A 24,103-nucleotide genomic window follows, 5' to 3' on the forward strand; every position below is an offset into this window, starting at 1 on the left:
TGGCCCTTACACTGCCAGCATCTCTCCGGAACGTAGGTGCGGACCCTCCCTTTCTAAAACTGTAACCTGCGTAGCTCAAAGGTAGTGAAATAAAGACTCACTGCCACTAACTTGTGTGCTTCCTACTTAAGTCCAATAACTGCAGTGGTACTCAGCTGGGAAGGGGAGAGGGGTGCGGAGATAGTTCAGTCCACAAAGTGCTCGCTCTGCAAATGAGAAGGCCTCAGTTTGATCCTCAGTACCCACATAAAAAGTCAGGCTGGTGGTGCATGCTTGTAGTCCCCACTCTGGGGAGGTGGAGAATCCCAGGAGCTCACTGGCCAGCCAACCTAACATAGTCAAGAAGCCCCAGGTCCCAGTGAGAGACCCTAGCTCAAAAAAAAACAAAAAAACAAAAAAAACAAAAACAAAGCAAACAAACACACAAAAAAAACCATGGTGGACTGGGCAGAGGAAGGTGTGTTATTGATCACCAAGCCTGAGTTCTGTCCACACAGTGGAAGAAGAGACTGATTCTCACTAAGTGTCCTCTGACCTCCACACGTGCCCTGTGGCACTCATGCATACAACACATAAAAATGTAATTAAACTGTTTTAGCCAGGTGGTACTGGCACATGTCTTTAATCCCAGCACTCTGAGGCAGAGGCAGGTGGATCTCTGAGTTCGAGGCCAGCCTGGTCTACAGAGCGAATTCCAGGACAACCAGGGCTATGCAGAGAGACCCCATCTCAGGGGTGGGCATTGAGGGGGATGGTGAATGGCTCCTGAGGAACAACCAAGATTGGCCCCTGGCTTCTGCACACGCATGCACGCAGATGTATGTGCACCAGCATACATACATGAACATACATACATCCTTCATACACACACCTACAATGACAACAACATATAAAAGGAATATTCTGTAAACTTCAAAAGTACGTGAGGCTATGACAAATGGTTGTTGGGGGGAGTAGGGAAGGTCTTAGATTGACTCCAGTTTCAGCCGCCTGAAGGGTTGGATGGGTGGTGGTGGCCGAAAGCAAGAAGGTGCATGGCTGAGGAAACAGACAGGAGTTCTGTTTCACAGAGTTCCGTGAACTCAGACAAGGCACCGCTACATGATGAGTTAGCCGGAGGCCACTGTCACAGAACTCTAGCCCAGTGAGACAAAGACACACAGGTCAAGTCTACAGTGACCGTGGAGGCGCGTCTGCCTAAAGTACTGAAGTGCTCGGGGCAGGCTGGCTAGCACGGCACTTCCAGCAATCGGGTGTGGAGCTTGAGCACTCGGGCACCATTCCTTCCAGTAGAGGTAACCCTCTGAGTGGAGAGGGGAGTGACCCAGAAAAGCCCTGAGAATGACTAGGGAAGAAGAGGCAACAAAGGAGGGTCTGGGGGCGGGGAACAGCCAGAGAAGCAGGAACATGTTTCGATGGGGCAGCCACCGCTCAGGCCTCTAAGAGATCTGTTAGGTGAGAACTGAAAGGATCTTGTAGGTTCACAAACTAGGCAATTACGAATTTTGAGAGAGAGCATTTCATTTTATTAGAAGGGAGAGTTGCTTTTCACGTTGAGGAATGAGTGGGAGGTGAGGCGAGGGGTGGTGGGTACAAAGAATGGTGAAGACAAGACAGGAATCATCTCTACCCACAAATTTTGATGACGGGGGAAAATCTTACTGGTTCCTGTTAGTCAGGGGTCTAGTATTCTGAAAATCACATAGAGAGGGAAGGGGAGGGGGAGAAAGATTCCAGGGAGGGAACTAACACTGAATATATTTGTTAAAGGGAAGGTATGTAAGATGAGAGCAACTCTGGGAACATAAGGAAGGGGATGGGAGGAAGGCACATAAAGGAGTACAGAATGAAGGCTCAACCTTGGAAAAGAACAAATGCTTCCAAGAGGAAGCACTAATAACATGGAGGGAAAAAAAGGAAGTGGGGAGGGAGACAGACCATGAAAGGTTGTGGACTTAACTTAAGCTCAATGAGGTAGATAACAGCATGGCCAACTGACAGGGAAGTCATTGGGTCAAGGATGAGAGGGGTATGGAGTACCTGGAGCCTGCTAAGCAGCCAGCCCAGCCCATCAGCAGCCCCTTGGGATGCCTCTCTCTGTGTTTGACAGCTCAGGAGGAAAACCCAGAAAATTCCTTTTCATTTCCTCAGACTGAGATCTCAAGGTCTTTTTGGTAAAAATATCAGGTGGGTAATAAATTCAAGACTGAGAGTGTAACTGAAATTGTTAGGCCTGTCCTTTGTGGTAAACAAAACCAACAAGAAGAGCTGGGGGGTGGCTGGGATGGATGGATGGAAGGAAGGAAGGAAGGATGGATGGGTGGGTGGGTGGATGGATGGATGGATGGATGGAAGGATGGGATGAATGTTTGGATGGATGGATGGATCGATGAATGGATGGGTGTATGGATGGGTGGATGGGTAGATGGATGGATGGATAGATGAGTGGATGGATGGATGGATGGATATTTGGATGGATGGATGGATGGATGGATGATGGATGGATGGGATGGATGGATGGATGGATGGATGGATGGATGGAATGGGTGGGTGGATGAGTGGGTGGATGGATGGATGGATGGGTGGGTGGATGGATGGATGGATGGATGGATGGGAGGGTGGGTGGATGGATGGATGGATGGAAAGATGGATGGATGTTTGGATGGGTGGAATGGGTGGGTGGATGAAGTGGGTTGGCTGGGGGATGGCTGGGATGGAGATGGTGCAGTGGCTACGCACTGGCCATATAAGCATGAGGACTCAGGCTGGGATTGTGTAGGTCTGCAATGCCAGCACTCCTACAGTGAGATAAAAGGTGAGGAGGGAAGAAGAATCCCCAGACACTTGTGGGCCAGTTAGCCTGGTGTGTGCAGCCACAAAGACATGAACGTGTCTCAAACAAGGAGGGAGGTAACACCAACCGCTGAGGCTGCCCACCGACCTCCAGACACACATGTGAAAGCACACAATTTTTTTTTAATCCAACAAGAAGCCTGATACGGTGGCTTATGCCTGCAATCCTAGTCTTTGAGAGGTGGAGGCAGGAGGATTGGCAATTCAAAGTTAACCTCCATGACATATTGAGTTCAAGGCCAACCAAGGCCACATGACCCTGTCTCAAGTCCCCACCTCCAACAAACATTTAACAAGAGAGAAGAGGGTTGGCAAGATGGCTCAGCAGGTAAATGTGCACGCCCAAATTAAATCAAACTGGCTCTGGTGGCGCACACTTTAATCCCAGTACTTGGGAGGCAGAGGCAGGCAGATCTCTGAGTTTGAGGCCCAGGACAGCCAAGGCTATCATACAGAGAAACCCTGTCTTGAAAGAAAAAAAAAAATAAGGAAAGAAAGAAAGAGGGAGGGAGGGAGGGAAAGAGGGGGGGGGAGAGAGAGAGAGAGGGAGAGAGGGAGGGAGGGGGGGAGAGAGAGAGAGAGAGAGAGAGAGAGAGAGAGAGAGAGAGAGAGAGGCATTTGTTGAGATAAGTCTTACTCTGCAGCCTCATCTGGTCTGAACTCGCTCTGTAGACCAGGCTTCTCTCAAACTCAGAGACCCACCTGCCTCTACTTCCCAAGAGCTGGGATTGAAGGAGCACACCACCACACCAGGCCCTGATGACCTGTATTGATCCTTGGCACCACAAGGTAGAAAACTGAACTGACTCCCATAAGTTGTCCTCTGACCTCCACACATGTGCTGGAGCATGTGTTCACCTCATATGCACAAAATAAACAAATGTAAAAAAAAATTAAGACAGGGAAGCTAGAGAGTCAAGAGAGAAGAATTAATTCAGTGGAGAGAAGAGAGTGGGAGAGTTGGGTGGTTCTAACTAGGGAGGATTCAGATATCAAACTCTAAGAATTATTTTATTATTAATTTACGTGTGAGAAGGAGTGTTTGCACATGTATGTGAGTGCCCACAGAGGCCAAAAGAGAGGTCAGAGCCCTTTACAGGCAGCTGTGAGCCCCCTGACCTGGGTACTGGGAACTGAGCTCCTCTGGTCCTCTGTAGGAGCAACACACTCTCTTGACCCTGAGCCATGTCTCCAGCACCCAGAGTCCAGCTTTGAAAGGCAACCTTGCTTCCAAGCAAAGCTGAGGTGGGAGGTGTGGCCTCTTCCAGGGGTGGCTAAGGACAGAGGCTGATGCTGGCAAAGTCAAGAAAGTTGGAGAACTGAGACCAGAGCCTAGGGTATGTGGGCTCTGTGTGGTCTTGAAGATGATGCCAGGGATGAAGATGAAGAGAAACTGAACTAGATGGACAGGTTGTTAGGAGCACAGTACAGATGTTGATGGAGTTGTTAGAGGCACAGTACAGATGTTGATGGGATTGTTAGGAGCACAATACAGATGTTGATGGAGACACAGCTGTGAAGACAGGATAAGTGTGGTCAATGCAGTCAGGAGCCTCTGAGAAAGAGAAGCATGTGGGCAACATGGCCTCTCTCCTCTGCACCTTCTCCCTAGTGTTAGTGCCAAAAAAAAAAAAAAAAAAAGCAGACTTCTCCAAGAGGGCAGAGGGATTGTTAGGAGAGAACCAAGCCTCTGGTACCTAAAGAAAATGCCTTCAACAATGAAACAGGGGATGTAGGTAGACTTTCCACAGGAATAGAATACTGTGAACCAGATCTACAGAAGGGTCATCATCGGGTACATAACTGAATCCAGTGACCTTAAATCACAGTGAGAACCGAGGAGAAGGAGGTGTGGACAGGTTTTCTTTTGGAATCCATGACAGAATGTGTGCAGCATTTATTGTGGGGAGGTACATGACCTTGACAGGCCCTTGGTTCGTGGCTTTCAAGACCACCTTCGTGCTGGTAGCTCCTAGTCTCCCCCTAACTCCACCTTGTCCCTGAAACTGAATGACATCAGACTTAATAACTCTTGAGGATGGATTTAGACCTCACACATCCAAAGCAACACTTTTGATTTTTCCTGCCCATCCACCTCAGGACCCTACCTCCAGCTCAGCTTCCTCCTCCGCTCCCGTCCATCCAGCCCATCACCTAGGCCTGTCGATTTTCTCCCTGAAATATGTCCCGAGTGTGTCCATCTCTCTCACCTCCACGACTGCCACCACTGTCTCCTCAGTGTGACAGCTACTACCCTCCTTATGTCCCTGTTCCCCCTCTTACCTCCTGCAAGGCAGCATAGACCAGAGAGCCATGGGCAACATTTTGTTTAGACAGTCTCACCATGTAGACCAGGATGGCTTCGACTCACAGAGGTCCACCTGCCTCCTAATTACCACCAACGCTCCTCCTCTTGCCCCATCCCACACCCTCCAGAAGATTCAGGTAGAATGAAGTGGAGACACTTTGCCTCTCCTCACGTGGCCCTGCATGATCTACTGCCACCTTCTTCTCCGACCTCCTCCCCACCCCTCTGTCCCTGACCTTCTTGTTGTCCATCAAGCTCCCTCCTCCTCACCTCTACCATAGCGGCTCCCTCTGTTCAGAAAACTTTGCCCCTACACTTTGACCCAGTCTGCCACCTGTTTTTCGCGCTCCCCACACTGACTACTGTGTCCAAAGGATTTGCTTCCACTGTGCCGCACGGCTTGTTTTCCTTGTAGGACTATTTTTACTGATTCATTTATATTTTTTGGCAATGCTTGGGTCGGGATACAGGGCCCCACACGTGATAGGCAAGTGCTTTACTCCTGAGCCATACTCCCAACTCTTTGATGTGTTGTTTCTCCCGTATCCGGCCTCGCTGGAACACGATCCCCAACAGTACGGGTTCCTTGTCTTTTTTGCCACAGTACGATTCCTGCCTTGAATAAAGTTCCTAGTTGGTGCTCATTAAATACTTATTAAAGGTTAGTGGTAAAGCAGGACAAAGTCCAACTACCATTTCTCGCTCAGGTAGACGGTCCACCTAGTGTCATGCTGAAGTTTGGGGTTAGTAATTGGTAACACTAGTGACAGGGTGAGCTGTTTCACAGGGTGGACTTTATCTTGAGAATTCTTTGATAAGAATGTGCTTAGATTTAAGGTTGTTTGAATTGTGATTTGGATTAAGGTTAAACTTGGGTAAACTTTGACGCTAAAAACAGAAACACGAAGTCTGAGGCTACTGTCACTCTGTCACTTCAGCCTGGTCTGGACGCCCCGAGATTTCCATGGCCTCTCCTCTGAGAGGGCTGTAGACTCCACACAAGACTCTCAGTCATCAGCTCTCCCACCCGGGGAAAGTCCCAAACAGCTGTTGGCCTCCCCAAGAAAGAAACCGAATTTCACACACAGCTTCTAAAACTGAGATTGAAACCAAAATTGGCCCACGGCAAGGCACATCCTTCAGCTTGCTGCCAACTCCCGTGACACTGCTTAGCCCCGTCTTGCCCTTCCTTCCTCTGTCTCTCACATCTCCTCATGCTCCCCGACTCCCCCTTTCCATTGTCCCTCTATTTCCTTCTTCTCCGACCCAAATCTAATCCCTCTCTCTGTCTCTCTCTCTCGGTGTCTCTCTCTCTCCCCCTCTCCCCTTAACTGTAATGCAATTTTCCATTTTAATACGGCTTTGGCCAGGGTCTCAGTCCATCAGCTACTACCATTTACGAGGCAGAAACAACAGGAAGCATAGAGATTCCCAGGGAAAGAGGAACACAGAAAAGGAACCAGAGACACACAAACAATGACAAGACTAAAATTCAGTCCTAGAGAAAGTGGCTCAGTAGAGGAGTGCTTGCCTGGCATGTCAAGGTGGTGAGTCCCGCTGCCAGGACTGCCCAAAGAACAAGAAAACACAATGTTCAAAAGAACAAGGAAACGAGATGTAGACAAGTTACCGGGGCTGGTTATTTGTTGTTGCTTTTTTGTTTTTGTTTGTTTTGTTTCGTTGTTTTACAAAGTGTCTCATGTAACCCATGTAGCTAAGTCTGACCTTGAACTACCCCTGATCTTTCTGCCTTTACTTCCCTTGTGAGGAATACAGGCGGCATCCCAGCACCCAGTTTATGTGGTGCTAGGGACAGACGGAAGGAACCCAAGGCTTTCTGCACGCTAGGCAGGCCCTCTACCAACTACCACATCCCCAAGCCTGAAGAGGTGTTCATGTGTTTCCTTCCTCCACTATATCCGGGCAACCACCGGCGCTGTAGACATTGCCTTGAAGCGCGTTCTCCCGAGGGCTGCCTCTACATACATGCAGACTCCTGTCGTCTCCCAGCCCGGTCATTGTAAAATGCCCTCCACTGGTCTCCATGGTGACCTCAGGACCCTCCATTCTTCCCTGGCTTCCAGACTCCATTTTATAACATAACAATGTAAGTGGGTCGATCTCTTATTTAAATTTGCTGGTGTCTCTCTATCATATCAGAATGAGATTTAAACATCTTTCCTTGGTTTCAAACCCTTCAGGGTGTGTTCTCTGCTTCCCCACAAGTATTCTTTTGTACATCTCAGGCCACGAGGTGCCCTTCCCCACCTTCCTTGCCTCCGTGATGAACGCCCCAGGTTCCATGGATTCCCTATGGGCTGCCCTGCCAAGGTCGTGAAGCATGACCACACTCCACTGAACTTGAGACCCCTGAAGTCAGGGAACCATCTGTTGGAACGGTCCCCCCAGTTCCTTGTGCCAGGTGCACAGCAAGTGTGTGGAGTGCAGATGATACTGAGGAGATTGTATGAGAACCATGGGAGCTCACAGCACATGCCCCCAAAGGATGGAGCCTGAGCATGCTGGGAACTTCAGGATAAGTATAAGATCTGAGAAGCAGCACCAGGTCTCTCTGCCTGTCCAGCCTTCTGTCCTGCCCGCATCCTCCCCCAAAGCAAGCCATCAAAGCTGGAATTCCTCTTTACCAACATGGGTCGTAGAGACTAGAATCCTCCTTTTTCCACGACCTAGGAACGCTGCCCTTCCCCCACTCTTGCGTGTAAGACCTGGTCATTAAGAAAACTTCTAGTCCTGGGTCACAAGCCTCATTCTGCAGGTCCTGCCCAGTTCTGAGGAGGAAAGGGCTGCCAATCAGAGAGCCCATGGGGAAGCTGAGAGACAGGACCAGCTTACCTTCCCACTCAACCGTTTGGGCCTGAGAACAGCAGTGTACCCAGTGACCACCCTGACGGCCACCGTTGCCAGCCACAGCCCTCCACAACCCTCCCGGACAGGGCAGCGACACTGGAGGTGGCCCAGCTGCCGTCCTCTGTCCCAATCTTATAAAACATGACCAAAAACATCATCTTCCAAAACTTTGCTTTTTCAAAGCAGCAGCTTATAAGCTGAGTGAAAACTGGCTTATGCACAAGAGTTGTCTTTCTTTCTTTTTTTAATTTAATTTAATTTTATTTAATTTTATTTTATTTTACAATACAATTCAGTTCTGCATATCAGCCACGGATTCCTTTGTTCTCCCCCCTCCCGCCCCCACACAAGAGTTTTCTAATCAACGTTTTCACCTCAGGAAAACCAGGAACAAACCTAGTGACCATCACCAGTGTCCTAGTTGGCTTTACCTGTCCACTTAGCACAGTCTGGAGTCACCTGAAAAGGGTCTCGGCTGAGGGACTGGCCAGTGGGAACTGGCTGTGGGAATGCCTGTGGGGGACTGTTAACTGATGTAGGAGGGCCCAGACCATCCTCTGGACGGGGGTTCTGGATTGTATAAGAAAGCTGGATAGACTAGACATAGTGGCACACGCCTTTAATCCCAGCACTCGGGAGGCAGAGACAGGTAATTTCTGTGAGTTCAAGGCCAGCCTGATGTACACATTAAGTTCCAGGATAGCCAGGGCTATGTAGTGAGACCTTGTCTAATATGCGTGTGTACATATATACATATATCATAATAATAAAATAACTCTTTAAAGAATAAATTTGAGGCCGGGCAGTGGTGGCGCATGCCTGTAATCCCATCACTTGGAAGGCAGAGGCAGGTGGATCTCTGTGAGTTCGAGGACAGGCTCCAAAGCTACAGAGATACCCTGTCTTGAAAAACCAAAAAAAAAAAAAAAAAAAAAAAAAAGAATAAATTTGAAAAAAAAATAAGAAATAATAATATTGGAGAGGAAGAAGGAGGAGAAGGAGAAGGAGAAGAAATCGTCTTAACAAGGACAGAAAGGTGGGCCAGCAAGACGGCTCAGTGGGTAGAGGTGTTCGCTGCCTTTACCTGATGACATATGTTCAGTCCCCAGAACCCGCATGATAGAAGGAGAAAACTAACTCCCAAGAGCTGTGCTCTGACCTCCACATGTGGTCTGTGGCACTTGCATGCACTCACATGCACACACACAAAACAAAGAAATGTGTTTTTAAATGTTATGCTGTGTGGGATTTTGGCCTGCTCCTGTCTCTGCACCAGCTGAGTGTAGTGCCTGCGAAGGCCAGATGAGGGCGTCAGATGCCCCAGAACTGGAGTTACAGACATGGTAAACGAACATATAGGTGCTGGGAATTGAACACTGGTCCTCTGGGAAAACAGCCAGTGCTCTAAACAGCTAAGCCATTTCTCCAGCCCTTCAAATAAATAAGTGTTTTAAGAAGAAAAAAACAATCGATGTTGCTTCTGGGAGTGTGGGATGGACACACACGCCTGGCGAGCAAGCTACCTGAGCTACATCCCAGGCCCTTCAGACAGTAATGGCTTCAGATGCTGCTTCTAGACAAGGCCTTTAACTGTTGTTAACTTGTAAATTAAACAACCTTTAATTTACCTGGGCTGCTGTCCTTCTGTGTAGGATTCTGAAGCTCCCCCTGTACAGATCTTTGGAAGCCTGGGGTGTGTATTTGGGGCTATATAAATCTGGTCTGCAGATTTATATGAATGTAGTGGGTTCTATTTGAACCTTCCCCAAAATCATCTTCCAGACCTGGACACTCTAGAGCAGTGGTTCTCAACCCTCCTAATGCGGTGACCCTCTAATACAGTTCCTCATGTTGTGGTGACCCCTCCAACCATAAGATTATTTTTGTTGCTACCTCATAACTGTAATTTTGCTACTGTTATGACTCATAATGTAAATATTTTTTAAGCTAGAGGTTTGCTGAATGGGTCGCAGCCCACAGGTTGAGAACCACTGCTCTAGAGACTAAGGGGGTGCCGTTAAGATTGTCACACACCAGGATGCCCCAGATGGGGGGGGGGGCTCTGTAATGGAACTGCTTGACTGGTAGGGACCAAAAAATACATACACTGGAACATACGTGACTTGAACCCCCACAGGCAAGGGAGGAAAAGGGTGGAGGTCAGTGGTAGAAGGCTTGTCTAGCATGCATGCGACCCTGGGTTCACACCTGAAAAAACTAAGGTGTCACTAGCCACATGTGGCTACAGAGCCCTCCAGATGTGACCAGGGAGGATGGAGAAGGAAATGTTCAGAGAAGACTGTGAGCAGTCAAGGGTGCAGACGTGTTACAAACCACCGCTCTTCAGGGAACCAGGCTTCCAGCCACAGCCCAGCAGTGCCCCTCTCATTCTCCACGAATCGCCTGTCCCTTCCCTGGAACTCCTAGGCCTGACCCTGCTCCCTGATAGTCCCTGCAGCCCACAGTTCCCCTGACCCCACTCCCTTTCCCAGAACTCAGTTGTCTGAGCACCCAGCCTGCGGCCTCAGCCTTTCCTGCCTTCGACTGAAACAGTAGCATCTTCTAAGCCCTGGGGGCTTCCCCAGGCCCCAGCCCCGACCTAGAACCCGCCCGCTGCCTGCCACACTGCCGCTTCCTCTATAAAGGGACCCAGGCAGCCAGCGCCCAGGACCCCGCACAGCAGGTGAGCCTCCTCTCCCTCATCTCTTCGGGCTTACCCTGGTAACAGGCATCCCTCAGATCCTGCCTCTTGACTTGGACCCCTGCCCTTCCTGTGCAACCTGCCTGGACCCCCAGCCTTATTGAGACTGGTCCCCGCGGCTTTGACTTTTGGTCTGTTCCCGTGGTGTCTAACTCGGTCATCTGTCAGTTGCTCTCTCTGCCCCCGTCACCCACTGTCTGAGTCTTCCGTGTGTCTTCCCTCTTCCAGTCTCTTCCTTTCTCTCCCTACCCCTGCTCACTTCAGGGTTTCCCTGCTTGTGTCCTGTCTCTCAGGGTGTCTGTCTCAGCTGGGGGTAAGATCTGTCTTCCGCTGTGTGCCCCGCCTCCCCTACACACACACACACAATCTCTCTCTGCAGGTTCTCTCCATGACACCACTTGGACGGCTCTACCTCTTGAGGGCGCTTGGCGCCCCCCCTGTCTTCCTTCTGGGGCTGCTGTTGGCCCTGCCTCTAGGGCCCCAGGTGAGGCAGCAGGAGAATGGGGGTGCTGGGGTGGCCTAGCCAACCCGGAGCCTTAGAACCCTCTCAATTCTGTTCTCCCTTAGGGACTCTCTGGTGTTCGCTTCTCAGCTGCCAGGATAGCTCATCAGCCCCCTCAGAAGCATTCGACCCGTGGCTTCCTGAAACCTGCTGCTCACCTTGTTGGTAAACTTCTGCCTCCAGAGGTCCAGTCCCTGGCTCTCGTCCTACTTGCCCAGGGGCCCAAGTGATCACCCCATCTCCCCACACCAACTTCTCTTACCCCTAAAGACAGGCACCCCACTCCAAACACCCAGTTGTCCAGTGCCTGATTCCTCAGGGATGGAAACCTCTGACCTTGACCCCTCAACACCTTATGACCTTTTCTAGGATACCCCAGCAAACAGAACTCCCTGCTCTGGAGAGCAAACACAGACCGTGCCTTCCTCCGACATGGCTTCTCTTTGAACAACAACTCCCTCCTGGTCCCCACCAGTGGCCTCTACTTCGTCTACTCCCAGGTGTTCTTCTCTGGGGAAAGCTGCTCCCCCAAGGCCACTCCTGCCCCCATCTACCTGGCCCACGAGGTCCAGCTGTTTTCCTCCCAGTATCCCTTCCATGTGCCTCTCCTCAGTGCACAGAAGTCCGTGTATCCGGGGCTGCAAGGACCGTGGGTACGCTCAATGTACCAGGGGGCTGTGTTCCTGCTCAGTAAGGGAGACCAGCTGTCCACCCGCACAGATGGCGTCTCCCATCTACACTTCAGCCCCAGCAGCGTATTCTTTGGAGCGTTTGCTCTGTAGAATGTAGAAAAACCCAGGAATTGGATTCCAAGCCTCCATTCTGACCATTTTAAGGGTCACACCGCCTCTCCTCTGCCCATTCCCCACCAAAACCACCCAGAGCTCTCACAGAAGGAGTCTGAGGCACTCCAGGGGAACCACATCTCCCCCGGGGCCACCCCCAGATGTTCAGCTGAGGATTCAAGCCTGCCTAGAAGTTCCTGCATAGAGCAGGGTCTCTGTGGGTCTGGGTGGGGCCGAGACCTGGATGAGGAGGGACAGATGTGGGGAGGTGCCTGAGGACAGCGAAAGGGAGGCTATTTATGAAGGGCAAGGTTAAGTTATTTATTTATGGAGACAAGAAAGAGGAGGGAAGTAGACACCAGGTGACAGCGAGGTCCCAGGCACAGGGTGAGGTGGCGTCAGGAGAGAGAAGCAGGTGTGAGTGACCAAGGCGCTCACAGAAGGAAGACCAAGGCTCTAAGGGCGTTGCTTGGCTAGACACCCACAAAGAGCCATCTGCACCAACGACACCCAATAAACCTCTTTTCTCTGAAGTTCTGTCTGCTTGTGTCTGTCTATTCAGGATTGGGGGAGAATCTTCTTTGTCTCTTTAAGGAATGGAATAGGGGACAGAGGCCTCAGATAGATCACGGGCTGTGGGCAGAACAAGGAGATATAACGGAGCCGGTGGCTCCCAGATACATGGTGAGTTTGTGGGAGCCAGGCAGCTACCTGCTGGAGGAGACCCAAAGGCTAAACCAGGGAGATTAAGCCAAGGGTGTGGAGACGATGCAGGAATGAGGGCTCTGGGTGGGAGGGTGGAGGAAGGGAATCATTGGAAGATGTGGAGCCATAAAGGTTGAAAGAAACCCTGGAAGCAGGGTTATGGAGCATGGATGTCTGAGGAGATGGGGGCACACATCAAGACTATATGGCAGAGGCTTTATGAAGAAAAAAAAAAATCCCTTGGAAGCCGAGACTGAAAGCAGCTGGAGCCCGTGGTCATTATGAAAGGAGAAGACTTGCCTCGTGGGGTCCGTGAATTCCCAGGGCTGAGTTCATTCCCTCTGGGGCTGTCCCATACTTGTCCCCGCTACTCCCAGCAGCCCTCCCAAAGCCCATGCACACTCCCTATTCTCAAGCTGCTCGGCCCTCAGCCACTTCCTCCCCAGAACCCAGACAGAGGGCTTCCCTCTCCAATAAGCATTTCTTCCCCCTCGCCCGCCCCCCATACCCCCCCCCCGTGCATCCAGCTGTCAGAAGCACCCCCAATGCCAGCTTCTACCCCCATGGAAGCCCCATCTAGAAATCAAAGGGAAAAAGACAGAGACATGATCTCCCTGCAAAGAAATCGACAATTATTAGCACCAGAGGACAGAGAGGAAATGGACTTCAGCTCCCAGGGTCCTGCACACACAGTTAGTGATTGGCCCAAGATTGCCACAGAATTCTGGTAGGGAGGGGGAGGAGATTCCTTGATGCCTGGGTGTCCCCAACTTTCCAAACCTCTGCCCCCGCGATGGAGAAGAAACCGAGACAGAAGGTGTAGAGCCACTACCGCTTCCTCCACATGAGATCATGGTTTTCTCCACCAAGGAAGTTTTCCGCTGGTTGAATGAGAGCATTTCCCCGCCCTCCTGCCCAAGGGCTATAAAGGCAGCCGTCTGCACACCCAGCCTGCAGAAGCTCTCTCAGCGAGGACATCAGGGGACCAGCCTGGAGGGAGAACAGCGACTCCAGAACACCCTGGAAATAGCTCCCAGAAAAGCAAGCAGCCAGCCAGGCAGGTTCTGTCCCTCTAGTGCATCTCCCTCTGGAAAGGACACCATGAGCACAGAAAGCATGATCCGCGACGTAGAACTGGCAGAGGAGGCACTCCCCAAAAAGGCGTGGGGGCCCCAGAACTCCAGTCGGTGCTTGTGCCTCAGCCTCTTCTCCTTCCTGCTCGTGGCAGGGGCCACCACGCTCTTCTGTCTGCTGAATTTTGGGGTGATCGGCCCCCAAAGGGAAGAGGTGAGTGCCTCAGAAGCCTTCATTCTCACTCAGGAAGAAGCAGGGCAGAAGGGCAAGAGAAGGAGAGAGAGATGGGCTGATAGGCAGGCACAGGCAGTGTGGAGGAGAATGGAGAGGCAGCCCATGTGGAGACGGTGGCAAGAAAAAGACAGAGAGACGGGACCTCTGACCCACCCAGCCAGCTCACTAAACTTCTGTTCAGTGGATGCGTGGAGGAGGGATGAATGAATGAAAAAAACATGTATACATATGTAGAGATGTGGAAAGAGATTCGGGATGTGGCCAGAAGGATGGGGAAGAGGCCAGTGATAACGATGGCAGAGATGAGGAGGCATGAGTGATAAGGAGAGAGATGAGGGGAGATAAAGTGAGATCAAGCACAGACGACAGAGAGATGCTGCATGGTTGGACGAATGAATGAACAGAGGATGAGCGATGAAAAAAACCAGACACGGGGCCAAGAGAAAGAGCTGGGGGCTTCTCCTTTGCGGGCGACTCCTCAGCTGGCTACTAACCTTGTCCTTCTCTTCCTACACAGAAGTTCCCCAACAACCTCCCCATCATCGGCTCCATGGCCCAGACCCTCACACTGAGTAAGTGTCCCCCAGCCTCTCTCAATGTGGGGTGGCGGCAGTTAGACCTTATGGCTTTGGAGGAAAGGGAGTAGGGGTCCAAACAGACCGAGGCTGGCTGGGAGGCCTAAGGGTCTCATCTCTGCCTTTCTTCTTTCCCCTTCAGGGTCGTCTTCTCAAAATTCGAGCGACAAGCCTGTAGCCCACGTTGTAGGTAAGAGCTCTATGTGTGCGTCTTGGGGGCGAAGGGATGGGATTTGGGGGTCGAACCAGGCCGAGAGTAGACAGCTTGTGAAAGAGTGAAAGGGAGGCGATTCAAAAGCAAGGACTTGGTGGGGGTACTCAGGACCTTGAGGCCAATGGGATGTGGGAAGACAGAGGGTGCAGGAACCGGAAGTGAAGTGTGGGTAGAACTTGAGGTTCAGGATGTGGGGTGTGAACTAACAGGGTCACACTGACTCAACTCTCCCTCCCTCAGCAAACCACCAAGTGGATGAGCAGCTGGAGTGGCTGAGCCAGCGTGCCAATGCCCTCCTGGCCAATGGCATGGATCTCAAAGACAACCAGCTGGTGATACCAGCAGACGGGCTGTACCTCGTCTACTCCCAGGTTCTCTTCAAGGGCCAAGGCTGCTCCAACTATGTGCTCCTCACCCACACCGTCAGCCGCTTTGCTGTCTCATACGAGGACAAAGTCAACCTCCTGTCTGCCATCAAGAGCCCCTGCCCCAAGGAAACCCCCGAGGGGTCTGAGCTCAAGCCCTGGTACGAGCCCATCTACTTGGGAGGGGTCTTCCAGCTGGAGAAGGGTGACCGACTCAGTGCTGAGGTCAATCTGCCCAAATACCTAGACTTCGCAGAATCCGGGCAGGTCTACTTTGGAGTCATTGCTCTGTAAGGCAGATGGATGGCCATCCATTCTCTACCCAGCCCCCGTGTTGACCCCTTTATTGTCTACTCCTCAGAGCCCCAGTCCATCTCCTTCTAACTTAGTAAGGGAATTATGGCTCAGGGTCAGACTCTGAGCTCAAAATGTTCAACAACTATAACACTCAGAAACACAAGATGCAGATATAATGGCCCGGACTGTGGGGTTCCCATGAACCATCATCAAGGATTCAAATGGGCTTCCAGAATTCACTGGAGCCTCACATGTCAATTCCTGAGTTCTGCAAAAGGGGATCAGGCTACCTCTGGCTCAGATTGCTGCTGGAGAAGATCTCAGGCCTTCCTATCTTCGGATGTTTCCAGACGCTTCAGCGCCCAGCCTTCTTCACAGAACCAGCCCCCTCTATTTATGATTGCACTTATGATTATTTATTTATTATTTATTATTTATTTATTTGCTGATGAATGTATTTATTTGGAAGGCCAGGGTGTCCTGGAGGACCCAGTGTTGGGAGCTGTCTTGAGACAGACTTGTTTTCTGTGAAAACAGAGCTGAACTTTCAGCTCTTCCCACCTGGCCTCCTGGCCTCCTTGCCTCCTTTTTGCTTATGTTTAAAACAAAATATTTATCTAACCCAATTGTCTTAATAATGCTGATTTGGTGACCAGGCTGTCACTACATCACTGAACCTCTGCTCCCCAGGGGAGCCGTGACTGTAATCGCCCTACGGGTCAGTGCCAGAAATAAAGATTGCTTGGAAAAGAAATACAATTTCTTTCTTGGGATTAAGTCCGTATCTGTCTCTCTCTGGAGGTGGGAAACCAACCCCTAATGTCCTCTCTCCGGAGGGGTAAGGTCTCTGGGTCCAGATCTCAGACTACATCCCTAGCCCTTAAGACCCCAAGGAACAAAAACATCCAACATCCCCCACCTGTCCCCGGAAACAGGGGCCTAAACCTAATTACCTTGGCCTCTGGGCATGGGAATTTCCCACTCTGGGAATTCCAAATACCTGCTGGGAAAGTACTGCATTTCTTTCCGGCTGTTGTGGCTCCGATGGAGCTGGGGAGGAGCCACATTCTCAGGTACCTGAATCACAGCCAAGGAAGTTCCAGAGCTTCAGGTGTCTGGACTCCAAACACTAACTGTGCACCCTCAACCATTCAACCTCCCCTCTGAACAGAGAACAGAGGAGGGATGGTCTATGCAGAGAAGACCTAACCTTTATCTGCACCCCCTTTCTGTGCTGGACAGGACAGGCTCAGCCAGCTCTGCCCCCCTCCCAGCCATCAGCAACCTTGTTCTTTCCATCTGAAGACGAGGGAAATGTTTTTAAAAGACATAGGGCTAAAAATGTGGTTCTGCAGTGTGCATGGGGGATTGGGGTGGAATGCTTAGCATATGGGATGCCCTGAATTCAAACCCAAGACAGCAACAACAGAGAAAGGGGTACTACGTGGGTGAAGGGGCCATTGCCAGCTTTGGTTTCAGCAAGGTTTTTGACAAATGATGAATATGTGAGGTGGGTGGATTAGAAAGAGAAAAACACCTTGTTTAAATACTTTGTTTTTAAAAAAAAAAAATTACTTAATCACACATGCAGGGCCTTGGATTTGATCCCAGCACCAATAATAATAATAATAATAATAATAGTAATAATAATTTCTTATTGTTGCTGTTATTCAATAGTACCTGCTGAAGCATGTAAGGCTGACTTTATGCAGAATAACAGTTATGGGTGCAGAGACTTGTAGAGTGTGCAGCGAGGGTAAGTGGGGTGGGCGTTGGGAATGGTAAATGACTAAGAGAGGAGAAAAATCGGGGTAGGGGGACTGTGTCTAAACAGATCAGGCGAGACGCTTGTTAAGACAGGCCAGGTGATCAGACATCACCCCAGGGGCTGTGGAGGATGACTGAGGGGATCAAATATGGGAGAGGGAGCTTGCTAAACCGACTTAATGGGGCTTTTCACTAGAACTAGCTTTTACAAGGGAAGCAATGACTAGTGCAGGGGATTCGGAAGCCTGGCTAGACTTTAGCCGGAGTTGGTCACCCTCTAACCCCACTGGAAGGCCCTGGTGCGGGCAGGCAAAGACAAATAAGGAGCCACGTGTAGCCATGCCTTTAATCCCAATGCTCAGGAGGCAGAAGCAGGTAAATCGTTGTGAGTTCAAGGCCTGTCTGGTCTACTACATAGAAAGTTCCAGGCTAGCCAGGACTACAATAGGAAGACCCTATCTCAAAAGAAAGGAAGAAAGAAAGAGAGAAGAGAAGAGAAGAGAAGAGAAGAGAGGAAAAGAAAAGAAAAGAAAAGAAAAGAGGAATTAAAAGTGGAACCCCAGAAAGTGGCAGCCGTAATTGGGCTCACGGTTGGTTGGGCCTTTCTTCACCCCAGTAGCCAGAGAGGGGAAAACCAAGCACGTGGTTTAACGCTGGCTGTGGGGTGACCCACTCGGGTGACCTACATAGAGCCTTGGGTTCCCCTCTGTCTCCTCCAGCCATGGCGTGGGGGGACTGCTGTTACTCATCTTAGGGGCCTCCCACTTACCCAACTTTGTGTGTGTGTGTGGGGGGGGTGCCTCAAGTGTGAATTCAGGGTGAGGACTTTCCGTTTCTAGAGAGGACCCCAGGGCATCAGTTTCCTCCATGTGCTCCTCCTCAGACACCAGTCTCCACCCACCCCTTCCTCCCCAGTGTTCAATTTTCTTCCTTAGTCTACCCCCTCAATGTGCCTCGGACTGACCTGACCCCCTTAAAGAACAGCTGTCAGAGCCCGTGGTGGCACACACCTTTAATTCTAGCACTCAAGAGGCAGAGGCAGATGGATGGATCCCTGTGAGTTTGAAGCCAGCCTGGTCTCTACATAGTGAGTTCCTGGTGAGCCAGGGCCACATATGAGACCGGGTCTCAAAATAAACCAATAAAAGCTGTCAGGCAGGCAGCACTGGAGAGCTAATGGGCCCGTGGCGCTTGGTTCTTCAGTCTTGGGGAGTTTTTCTCTCTGGGAACAAATACTGTCTACCTTCCCCTCACTGTGAGGCAGAAGCCAGGAGAAAGGGGGTATGTGAAGGGTCTCGTGGGTGTCCCTGGCGATCAGGATGCTGAGGGAAGTCTCGGGGTTTAACTGTCCCTTCTTCCCCCCACCTGGACCCTTAGCGTTAGAGCCAGGGGGTGGGTGCAACAGGGGTCCACCGTTCAAAGCTAGGCCATCCACCCCTGCACGCTACCCTGAATCAAACCACATCTGCACCTTCGTGATGGCACTGGCACAAGCCAGCACAGTTTACATTCTTTATTTTCAAAATTCACGTCCTACAGTCCCCCCACCCCGATCATGACGTCCCAGGCTCCCCGACGCTCCGGACACCATGATGCACACATTCGCACCGTCAGTCGATCCTCCAGGGGTGCAGACGGCTGTCACCCCACCATCACCGCCCCGAAGAAGGTCTTCCCTCTCCTGGAGTCCACCATGTCCGGGTGACTGATGTTGACGTACACCCTCTCGCCGCTCCGGATCTGCACCAGGCCGCCGAACCCCACGCTCGTGTACCACAAAGACCGGTACCCGACGGGGTCCACAGCAGGGGTCACGGTCTCTGCGCCCTCCAGCAGCAGCTCGGGGGAGCCCCGTCCGTAGGCGCCCCCGGCGCGGTACAGGGCGCTGCGCAGAGTGAGCGAGCGCGCGCGGCCTCGGCCGGCAGGGGGCGCCCTGCCCCGGTACCCGACGTGGCAGTAGAGGTAATAGACGCCGTCCCGCGGCAGCGCCAGCCCGTCGGTGCCGGAGAACTGCACACCGCTCCGCAGAAACGCTTCTTCTTGGCTGGCCTCCCAACCGAGCCTTTGCCCGCTCATCCAAGCGCCTGCAGAGAGGGGCACGCGTGCGCTCTCGGGCCGTGATCTCTAGGTTGGGGACCCGGGTAGGGTGAGCGGCACCCAGCGCGGAGGGGCGGGGTCTTTTGCACTCTGTGATACTCGGCGGGGAGGGGCAGGGATATGGAGGCTACCTCCCGAGGGGCCTAGAGTGGCCGGATCCTGGCAGGGTTTTACTTGTTTGCAGAGAAGTCAGACAGAGAGAAAACTTGGAAGGGAGGACGCTTCAGGGGCAAAAGGTGATGGAGGAGTTGGGAAAGGGCCAGCAGTGTCATAGCAGAGCCAGAGGACCCTCACTCGCTGTGGGGTTGCACAGCTGGCACTCTTCAGGTCTGCCAGATGCTTACCTATGAGGTGGGCAGCAGGAAGCTCGGGGCTGAGATCAGTTTCTGGCTCCCCCTTTGGCAGTTGTTGAACCCCTGGATCTGGTGAAGAATCCACGGCTGGAGACGGGGTGGTCACCTTTGCAGATGCCTCCTGAGAGAACTGTGCAACAAGCCCCTGGGATGGGGAGCCTAGATTCCCGGAAGAAGAGGATATCGGGGTACGCAGACCGGGGTCAGGAGTCCCTGAGAGGCTGGAGGGTGAGGGCAAGAGGCAAGATGGTTTGCTGTCATCCAGTCGTTTTCGAGCCTGCGCTCCTGAGCCAGTGAGCCTCTCCACCTGGATGTAGGGCCATAGTGCCCAGAGTTCAGATTTAGCTGAAGGCGGCTCCACCCCTCCCCGCATAGAACCCAGCCCTAAGGCTGCCTCCAGCCCCTTGCTTAGCGCAGCGCGTCTTGCTGGAAGGCAGAGTAAACAAAGCCTGTGCGCTTGGGCAGAGAGACTGGCACCGGGTATCGGGAAGAGACAGCAACCAGGAAGGGGCTTGCAACATCAGGGCAGAACTGCATGCAGAGCAGCAGAGACAGAGCAGACATTCCCGGGAGGGAGAGCCATCTGAGCCGGGGAGGCAAAAGCACAGCCAGAGGTCAATGAACTCCCAGAGTGTGCAGCCCGCTGGCGCCTGTTGCAGCCACTCACCCGTCGTGCCTGATCCTGGGGCACCAAGGCCAGCACAGCCAGGACAGTGATGGGCACTGCCAACAGCAGGGTCACCAGAGAAGTAGCTCCTGCTACAGCCAGCAAGAGGCAGCCCCTCCCCTGGGGTCTCCCACCCGGGCCCTGCAGTCCCCGTGCCCCCATCCAGACTCAGCACCAGGACAGGGGGCAGGGGCTTTCATACCTCAGGGTAGGGCCACCCCCTCCCTGCAGACCCACACACCTGCCTGGGACTTTCCGAACACCCCTGCTGCCCTCACACAGCTTCCTGTTTACCCGGAGCTGGGGCCAGGGCGGGGTAGCTGGATGCCTCGGTTCTCTGAACTGGGGAAGGAGACAGGGCAGAGAGAGGATTTCAAGGTAAAGGTGAAGGGGGGGCTTAGCAGGGAGGGGAAATGAAGCCCAGGGAAGGAAGGTCGCTTGTGGAAGGCCAGGCAATGGGGATTGTAAAGGCCAGGCAGGATTCCAGATATTTCATGTGGTCGGCATGCTTCTGGACCTCACAGGCCAGTGCTGGAGGGAGAGCTGCAAACACACACACACACACACACACACACACACACACACACACACACACCGCAGACATTAGGAGATCGAGTAAGAGGCCAAGTAGGGGCAGCTGAGTGTCTGCATCCCTGAAATGGCCCTATCCCCAAACTGGCTGGCCTCTTTCTAATTGCATTCCCTAAAACTAAGTAGGAAAGGCAGAATTAATCCAGTCCACAGTGATACGGCTTCATGAAGGGGCCTCAGCCTTGCTCTCTCTGAGGAGGGGCCGAGGTAGCAACACATTGATGGAACACTACCGAGGCACACTCCACCTCAAGGGATTCAGTCTAGAATGAGCCTCATCCATTAGGAAGCACTCACTAAATGATCATAAATGAATGACAGCATGACAGACAAGCAGTTCACTGAATTTAATGAACAGCAAGAACCAAACTAATGGAAGAGGTGGCGGCTGACTGGAGTCTGGGGAGACTAGGTCTGAGGAAGCTGGACCAAGATCTCAGGTCATCTCCCTTCCTGATGACCCTGCAGCTCCTGTGTCCCAGTCCAGACTATGTGTGTGGGTGATAATATCAATGCAAACACTAACAGAATATAACTGACAGACAAATAGCACCGAGAATGGGCTGGCCACCTATTTACAGTCTTTATTATACTCCCCATTTAATCTCAACACCGAGGCTCAGAGAGATTAAAAAACTGTGGCTGGGATGGGAGGGGAGCTCATTGACAGAATGTTTGGCTACTGGGTTTGATTCTTTTTTTATAGAAAAACAGTACTGATTTCAGATTTTTACATTTTACTGTATGTAAATTTTAGCTTCCTGTGGCAAGAAAAAAAATGAGGAAACAAATACTGAACTTGAGCAGTTTAGAGGTAACATGTAGTAATGCTTGTTACTTGGAAAGATACGAGAAGTAGCCTGGGGATGTGGCTTACTGGGTAGAGTGCTGGCCTAGCGTGCACAAAGCCCTGGGTTTGAGTCCTGAATGAAGCAGGTGTGGTGCAGCACTCGGGAGGCAGAGGCAGGTGGATCTCTGTGAGTTCAAGGCCAGCCTGGTCTACACAGCGAGTTCCAAGACAACCAGGGCCACACAGAGAAACCCTGTCTAGAAACAAAACAAAACAAAACAAAACAAAAGATTTTTAAAAAATGAGATTGGTATGTGATTCAGCAAACAAAATGTTGTCTGTAGATCTAGGACAGTTTCTCAACCTTCCTAACGCTGCACTCCTTTATGGTTGTGGTGACCACCAACCATAAAATTATTTTGTTGCTACTTCATAACTGTAATTTTGCTACTGTTATGAATCATAACGTAAGTATCTGATATGCAGGATATCTGATATGTGACCTCCCAAAGGGGATCACAACCCGCAGGTTGAGAGCCGCTGATCTAGTTGATAAGAACAGTTTACGGGGGCTGAGCCGTTAAGAGCACTTGCAGCTCTTGCAGAGAACCTGGGCTCAGCTTCTAGCACCCGGGTCAGGTGACTCACAACCACCTGTAACTCCAGCTCCAAGGGATCCAACACTCTTCTGGCTTCTGATGACATTTGCACTCATGTTTGAGAGAAATGGACACAAACATAATTAAAATAATAGAAAAGAATAAAAACAAATCTTTTGGTATATATATTTGTTGTAAGTTTTTTTTTTCTGTTTTTCCAGATGTTTGAACTTTGCAAGTATGTGTGTATGTGTTTGTGTGTGGTGTGTGTGTATGTGTGTGGTGTGTGTGGTGCATATGTGTGTGTGTGGTGTGTGTGTATGTGTATGGTATGTGTGTATGTGTATGGTGTGTTTGTGGTATGTGTATGAGTGTGTATGTAGTGTGTGTATATGTGTGGTGGGTGTGTATGTGTGTGTTGTGTGTGTACTGTGTGATGTGTGTCTGGTGTGTTTGTGGTATGTGTATGAGTGTGGTGTGTGTGTATTGTGTGATGGATGTGTACTGTGTGGTGTGTGTCTGGTGTGTTTGTAGTATGAGTATGTATATGATGTATGTGGTGTGTGTGTGTGTGTGTGTGTGTGTGTTTGTGGTATGTGTATGAGTGTGTATATGGTGTGTGTATGTGTGGTGTGTGTGTGTGTGGTGTATGTGTGTATTCTTGCGTGTGAATACATAGAGAACAACTTCAGGCGTCAGTCCTGGCTTCCCCCTTGTTTGAGACAGGGTCTGGTGTGTTGTCTTCTCTGCAAACTCCAGGCCAGGCACTTCCTATGATCTTCCAGGAATCCTCTTTCTCCCCTCCCAATCACAGCAGGAATATGGAATTTCAGAAGTGGTCTCCACAGCCATCTTTATGTGGGTTCTGAGGACTCAGACTCAGGTCCTCATGCTTGAGCGGCAAAAGTTTTCACCAGTGGGGCTATCTCTACGCCCAGTGTTTGAAATTTTTTTTTTTAAAGATTTATTTATTTATTATGTATACAGCATGTATGACTGCAGTCCAGGAGAGGGCACCAGATCTCATTACAGATGGTTGTGAGCCATCATGTGGTTGCTGGGAATTGAACTCAGGACCTCTGGAAGAGCAGCCAGTGCTCTTAACCTCTGAGCCATCTCTCCAGCCCCAGTGTTTGAAATTTTTTTTTTTTTTTTTTTTTTTTTTTTTTTTTTTTTTTTTTTTTTTTGGTTTTTCGAGACAGGGTTTCTCTGTGTAGCTTTGCGCCTTTCCTGGAACTCACTTGGTAGCCCAGGCTGGCCTCGAACTCACAGAGATCTGCCTGGCTCTGCCTCCCGAGTGCTGGGATTAAAGGCGTGCGCCACCACCGCCCGGCTGAAATTTTTAATAAAAAACTAAGGTGTAATAATAAAATTTAAAAAAGAAGAAAACCACTTAAATGTGCCCTGTTTGTTCTGCTCGGGACACACTGGGCAGGTGTGGTGTGGGAAATAAGTCCCACAGGAAACATGAGCAGAGGAGACCCAGGCACCAGATTCACTCATCCTCTGCCTCCATTTTAGCTACCAGCCTTCACAGACTTGGGGTACAGCTCTGTAGCACCCCTCTCCCTCTCGGTCACAGTTGAGAGGCCTTTACCAAGGTCACTATAGCCCTTAGTTCTCTGCTCAATGCCAAAACGCTGCCTCCAGGGTTCCTCACATCTTTGCGAGCACTAGCTTGTCACCCACTTCCTGAGTCTGTCAGAAGAAGCGTTGGTTTAGTCTGGCTGCCTCTGATTCTCCTGCTTCTTAAGCAGT

General features: G+C 51.0%; 3 protein-coding genes across 4 annotated transcripts; 2 read left to right on the forward strand and 1 right to left on the reverse strand.

The window, feature by feature from the left end:
- The first annotated feature begins 11,118 nt into the window (after positions 1-11,118).
- On the forward strand, positions 11,119-12,412 carry Lta (lymphotoxin alpha). The gene is made up of 3 exons (XM_059243975.1): positions 11,119-11,214; positions 11,298-11,397; positions 11,602-12,412. The coding sequence occupies exons 1-3, from the start codon at positions 11,119-11,121 to the stop codon at positions 12,012-12,014; spliced, it is 609 nt and encodes a 202-aa protein (XP_059099958.1). The 3' UTR covers positions 12,015-12,412.
- A 1,282-nt stretch (positions 12,413-13,694) lies between these two features.
- Positions 13,695-16,131, forward strand: Tnf (tumor necrosis factor). Its single transcript, XM_059243865.1, has 4 exons — positions 13,695-14,009; positions 14,548-14,602; positions 14,748-14,795; positions 15,060-16,131. Exons 1-4 carry the CDS (start codon positions 13,824-13,826, stop codon positions 15,476-15,478), a joined length of 708 nt encoding a protein of 235 aa, XP_059099848.1. The 5' UTR covers positions 13,695-13,823; the 3' UTR covers positions 15,479-16,131.
- Positions 16,132-18,720: 2,589 nt separating this feature from the next.
- Positions 18,721-20,846, reverse strand: Ltb (lymphotoxin beta). 2 transcript variants are annotated; one of them, XM_059282191.1, is made up of 3 exons: positions 20,366-20,832; positions 19,690-20,005; positions 18,721-19,332 (listed from the first exon to the last, which is right to left on the reverse strand). In XM_059282191.1, exons 1-3 carry the CDS (start codon positions 20,525-20,527, stop codon positions 18,890-18,892), a joined length of 921 nt encoding a protein of 306 aa, XP_059138174.1. In that variant the 5' UTR covers positions 20,528-20,832; the 3' UTR covers positions 18,721-18,889. The 2 variants fall into 2 exon arrangements, with proteins under 2 accessions (XP_059138174.1, XP_059138175.1); XM_059282192.1 differs by lacking the exon at positions 18,721-19,332 and having other exon boundaries at positions 19,339-19,761; positions 20,366-20,846.
- Between the last annotated feature and the right edge of the window lie 3,257 nt (positions 20,847-24,103).

This window comes from Peromyscus eremicus, chromosome 16_21 (genome assembly GCF_949786415.1).
Source record: "Peromyscus eremicus chromosome 16_21, PerEre_H2_v1, whole genome shotgun sequence".
Classification (NCBI taxonomy): Eukaryota; Metazoa; Chordata; class Mammalia; order Rodentia; family Cricetidae; genus Peromyscus; species Peromyscus eremicus.